General features: G+C 37.4%; 1 protein-coding gene across 1 annotated transcript in view; it reads left to right on the forward strand.

The window, feature by feature from the left end:
- Window positions 1-415: 415 nt before the first annotated feature.
- angpt2b (angiopoietin 2b) overlaps window positions 416-6,008 on the forward strand; it is a 23,335-nt gene continuing 17,742 nt past the window's right edge. Inside the window, exon 1 of the mRNA XM_037693402.1 lies at window positions 416-733. Within this exon, the coding sequence (XP_037549330.1) occupies window positions 416-733 (318 nt within the window). The remainder of the gene's footprint in view (window positions 734-6,008) is intronic.

The raw sequence follows: 6,008 nt of genomic DNA on the forward strand, positions 1-6,008 counted from the left end.
AAGACAACCCTGAGGCAAGCAACATTTTAAACCAGAGATAAATAGTGGGACTTTGTTGTTGCCTTCCTGGGTAGAGCTACATGTGCTGGGTGAGTGTTGGACTTTCAGTGAAAAACAATCCCTCTGCTTCCTGTGTGTGTGTGTGTGTGTGTGTGTCTGCCCTCCTGCAAACCAGCAGGAGCACGAATTGGCCTCAAGAGGACTTTTGATGCAACAGCAAAGAGCAAGAGTTGCCGAATAAGGAAAAGTTATAAAACAGACAGGGGACCAGCAGCAAGAGTTGGACTGAAAAGTCAGGAAAGAAGACACTGGAAGGATTCAAGACTAAAAATAAACCTACTTGTCGACTTGGCTAGGTGGTGCTACCTCCTCCTGCACCCTCTACAATTTTCATTTTTATTTTTTTTGCCCTAGCATGGGCCGTCTGCTGGCCCCGACCTTCGCCTACCTGGCCTACCTTTTGGCCAATGCAATTGCTTCACAGCGTCAGCAGCACCGTGTGCAGCACGGTCCCTGCAGCTACACTTTCATTCTCCCAGAGGTGGATCACTGCCAACCCTTGAAGGACTTCCAGGTGACGAACACCCTTCAGAGTGACTCCCCACCAGAGGTAAAGCCTGGTGAAAGCCAGTCCAAGCAAAGTCGGGCCCAAGAGGATCGACCTTCATGGCAGCAGAAGAAGCTGGAGACTCTTGAAAGTGCCATGGAGAATAACACTCAGTGGCTGCAGAAGGTAAGATCTCCCCAAATGTTGACTAATCTAACCACTTCCTTCTCCCTTGCTGTTGTGATCTCTAATTATTTTCCACATAGTCCACTGCAGTCTGGTGACCTTCAAACAAAATGTTGCAAAACAAAGTCTGAGATCCCCACAGAGTATAGTATCTCATTACATTTGCTGACAAGTCTTCAATATTAAAGTTCAATGCTCTGGTGGGATTTCCTGGATGCTTCCTGTGTAGATATTTGGCTCCATGACAACATCTGGTGTATCACTGTGTGTGGGTATTTCAAACCTGTGATACATCAGAATGCCTTTTGCATACACCAGAAATATGCTAAACATGCTGAGGTAAATCACAGTTAGACCCCTCGGAATGAGTTACACCAACCCCCAACAGGCAAGAAGTAAATAGACCATGTTTTAGTCAGTTTATGAGCCAAGGTTAACACTGACTCTTTCTGTACTCAACTCGGATTACACAATAAAACACATCAGTGAAAAAGCTGTTGATCAGTGGGAGAAACATTTGGCTATGTTCAAAAAGACGTTCAAGCCATGTTATGTTATTTTACTGAATATTTGGCCTTTGCAGTTTTATTTAGCTCAGATTATAACAGGCTCCAATGAAATGATGTGATTTGAAAAGGCTTTAAAGTAGAGTTTCAGCTGCTAAGGTCAACTGGGCACTGCAACAGTGTTTGGCCATTTCTCTTGTGGAATATTTATAGATCAAACTAATCCTCAAAATAAATATAATGCTTGTTTCATATGTTGAGTTTGGCCAATTGTTACCAAATATGTTGACTTGATTTCAGAGTTATTTCCACATTGTAGTCATATTTCAGTTCCATGCATATTTGAATTACTAATTTTCAGGGGGGGTTTCTCGTTGCAATAATCCCAGTCGTTTTTTATCTGAACATATTGTTAACCTTTTCTCACTGATGTCTCTTCTGACATGTTATTAAAAATATCAAAAGAAAAAAAAAAAAAAAAAAAAAAAAAAAAAGAAAAATATGTATAAAAAACAAACAAAAATAACCCTCACATATGTCTGATGGGCAGTTTCGGGGCTTAGCCATTGGATAAAATACTCTAAGAGGCCACATTATCCATGTACATGACTTCCTGAAAGATAGGCGACTATTTTTATTTATTTTTTTATTCAGAATATAAAAGTATATTTATTATAGTTCAGTTCACCTTGGTTTTCTAATTCATTCAACCTTTATTTAAATGGGTTAATCCCATTGAGCCTCAGGGACTCATTTACAAGAGAGTCCTGGACATGTATTCATTCAACATTTATTTATGCAGGTGAATCCCACAATTATAGTTAATAGTAGTTAATTAATGGTTAATAGTTAATCCCTAGCATAAGTCAATATGACTAAGATCCAACAGTAAAAGAGAGGAAACAAAATGCAGATCCCATTTTCTAAGTTGCTTTTCACTTATTTCAAAGGCAGTCCTTGCAAAAATAATAATAATAATAATAAAAAAATTTAAAAAACTCATTACACTAAATAAGAACCCTACTCAAACATAATAATAAATTAAACAAAATAAAATAAAGCAGCCAACATGTTTTTTTTTTTTTTAAGCTTTTAAGTTCTTTATCAATATATTGACAGGTTATATGGGGCTGGGCAGATTGTGGAGGAGAGCTGTATAGTCATGATGTGGAGCCCACTCACACACTTGTGCACGTGTAGGCTTTAATTTTTGAGGTAATTTGAAGCAGGTCTGGCCATGCTCTTATGCCTAGGCTACTACTACCATAAAAACAATTTAGCACAGATCTAATCTACCTATAGCGATAGCATCATGCTAGTGTGCCACAATCTCTTAGCTCATACCTGCATTTGGACATTGCCCAAGAGAGACATGCCAGGGTAGCCACAAAAACCAAAATTCTAACAAGAAGATCACACATTTGTCACTTACTGAGTGTAGTAGCACTGAAGGAAATTTTCTAAATGTACCACAATCAAGTTATAGGTCTAATAGGTCATGCAGGTTAATGAGGGATCTTTATCAAGCGAGGCAGGAGCCTAAGGTTGAAAGCAATGAACAAGTTGGTAGGGTTTGTTAACCTAACATAGCTTGACTGTGTTATTCATTGAATCCGAACAGTAAAGTGGGTGATCGGTTACTAACCAAACAAAACGTAGAAGGAAACTAAACATATCTACATGGGTGATTTAAAGCACAGGCAGCTCGTCACACTCCTGTGTTTAATCTGTATCCTAAATTATCACTTTAATTTCATGTTGAGTGCTTTTTAATATCCTCCTCTGCTCATTATCTGCTATAGCAATTAGCAAAAAATCAGTTTAGAAAGACATGTGCACCTTTCTAACTTTTTACTTGCACAGTTAAGGCTCTGGTATCAGTACTTTGACAGTTTAGTAAGAAAGAAAATATACTATTAAAATCTGCATATGCACATTTTACTCAAGAATTTAGAGTACCATACCTGGATGTTGTTATTTTTACAAAAAATATCATATGTTGCTTTCATCATAAACATTTAACCTGCCTCCCCACACCCCACCCAAAAACTGGTGAACATTAGTTAATTGGCTAAATATGAACATGTTTGCAAATATACTAATTAAGGCACAATGTGTCTTACAAAAAAAAAAAAAAAAAAAAAATCAAGAATTGTTACATAAGCAGCTTTGAAAGTATATCATTTTAAATCCTCTTTACATCTAGAGAAAAACAAATGTAGACACACTTTTCCTGGCTGTCAATTTCTCCCACATAGCATCTGGAATGAACACAAAGGTACCGTCCCACCTATCAACAAGTTAACCCCACCAGGCAAAAGTTATGCATAAATAATCTCCCTAAAGGTGAGATTTCCACATAAACATTGCATGACCCCAGAGAGACTTTTTTAGCTATGCACAAGAGTATACTGATCTTTGACCCCTGACGGCAAAGCCTTTTCAGCACCTCATGAGGCTCATTAAGCAAATTTCTGTGAGTGCAACTAGATGAAATGTATGTGGAAGCGCTTTAGGCATGTGCGTTGATCTCAGTGAAACTTTACATGGTCTCACTCTAAGCTCTCATGGGATGCAATGGTCCTCTCTATGAGCCTTCGACCAAAAGCCCTTGGAAGGAGAATTAACCCCACACACGCAAAAATTAGGAGCGCCCACACTAATCCGTCATTTTCTGCAACAAATTCTCAGAGGACTGTAATAATACTCCAGATTCTTTCTCTGATGTTTCCAAGAAAAGAGCCATGTTCCTTCTTGTTTGGATTAAACCCTAACACAATCTGCTAACTTGTCTCCATGGCCGTTTACTGGCTTGAGGGCTTGGAAGATGGAAGTCTGTGCAGACATTTGTTGGTACTTTTAAGATGCTGTGTGGATGATGCTGTTTCAAATATACTGCACAAAAAGTCAAAATGTTTTGGCAGCAAATTATTTTAATAAGTAACTGGTTCCATATTTTTTTTAATTTATTTTTTTATTGACAAAGTATGCCAACGAACCGAAAGCACAACATGGCAGTCTTTGTGAGGCCACTGGCTTCACAGTGTATGTCATGAGGGGTGTGCATCAGAGTTCCACTGAGGGATGTTCTCATTACTGCTGCAGATGTTTTTTGTTGCATGCATTTTGCTCAGGTTCTACTGAGATTAACTCTAATCAAAAAGACATTCTAAAGCTTTTAACCATTATCATGTCAAGTGATGTCAAGCTAGTTGCTGATGTCAGTCACAATATTCCATCCAGTCTGTTGCCTACGGTCTTTCCAAATTATACTTTGATGTTTCTTTGCCAACAGTTTATAGTAGTTCAGTAATTCTTATAGCATTCATATTCAATATATCATAGCATTGTTCTAAACAACATAGCATCCTTTTAATTAATAAAAAATGACAACACTGATTTGTGATATATACTGTATATGATATACAGCATAGCAATGATATATACAGTATATGATAAGTGAACAATATGAATATGTTATGCTGTAATATCAAATGTTCATCAGGCCTGTACAGATGCTCTTAAAACATTTTATTTTGTACCAAAGAGACTGTTAACTAAAGTATATGTTACTTCTAACATGCTATTAAGCTGGAAATTTTGCCATGCATGTTTCTTTCTGTGAGCCTGCTAGTTTTAGTCACGCAGTGCTTAGACAGTGATTCTAAGAATATTAAAATGTCAATATATTTTTCATTTTATTTGATAGTTGGACTCAAAGAACAATTTTGTTACACACTTGTTTTTACCCTGGAGATCTTTTTATTATTTGATTTATGTAATTGTAAAGTAAATGTACAGGAAGACTTCAGTTTAGCTAAGGCAATGTGACATCTGGTAAGGATGTTTTCCTCATAGCTTCTTAAGGAGGTGATTCAGACATGCCCCGATGAGAAGATGAGACATTGGGGAAGACCAAGGACTTTCTAAAGATACTACATCTCTGATTTGGGAGTGCTTTAGTATATATTCTGGAATCATTGAAAGGTGGGGAGTAAAAATATCTGGAAATGTGTGCACAAGCTTCTGTTCTCGCAAACTAGTTTTGACTATTAATTAAAAATAGATGGATTGTTTAATGGATGTATAGTAGGCTAAAGAAAAAAAATTGTTATTTAAAAGCTAAATATTTTAATCCTTGTTTAAAACAAACAAACAAAAAGTTAAAATAATGTACAAAGTAAATTTGGATAAATTATCAGCTAGGTGCCAATACATGTTTTAAATGTTATTGAATTCCATAATTAGCTTGGTTGTTAGTAGGCAACATAAAAAAATAAAAATAAATATTAAAAAAAAAAAAAAAAAAAAACGTCTAAAAAAAATTAAGAAAAAAATGTCCAAAATATACTTACCATGGCAGCACAGTGGCACTGTTGGCAGAGCTGCTCAGCATGAAGGTTGCTGGTTCAAATCTTGGCTGGTGGCCTTTATGGGTGGAGTTTGCATGTTCTCTCCGTGCATGTGTGAGTTTTCTCCAGGTACTCCGGTTTCCTCCCACAGATCAAAAACATGCATGTTAGGCTGATTGGTAACTCTAAATTGTCCCTAGGTGTGAGTGAGAGAGTGAATGGTTGTTTCATTGTGTCCCTGTGATAGACTGGAGACCTGTCCGGGGTGTATCTTGCATCTTGCTCAGTGACTGCTGGATATGGGCACCAGTGACTCCTGCAACCTGGAAAATAAGAAGCAGGTAAAGATAATGGATGGATGGATGGATGGATGGATGGATGGATGGATGGATGGATGGATGGATGGATGGATGGCTG

Source organism: Nematolebias whitei, chromosome 19 (assembly GCF_014905685.2).
Source record: "Nematolebias whitei isolate Nwh7 chromosome 19, NemWhi1, whole genome shotgun sequence".
Lineage (NCBI taxonomy): Eukaryota > Metazoa > Chordata > Actinopteri > Cyprinodontiformes > Rivulidae > Nematolebias > Nematolebias whitei.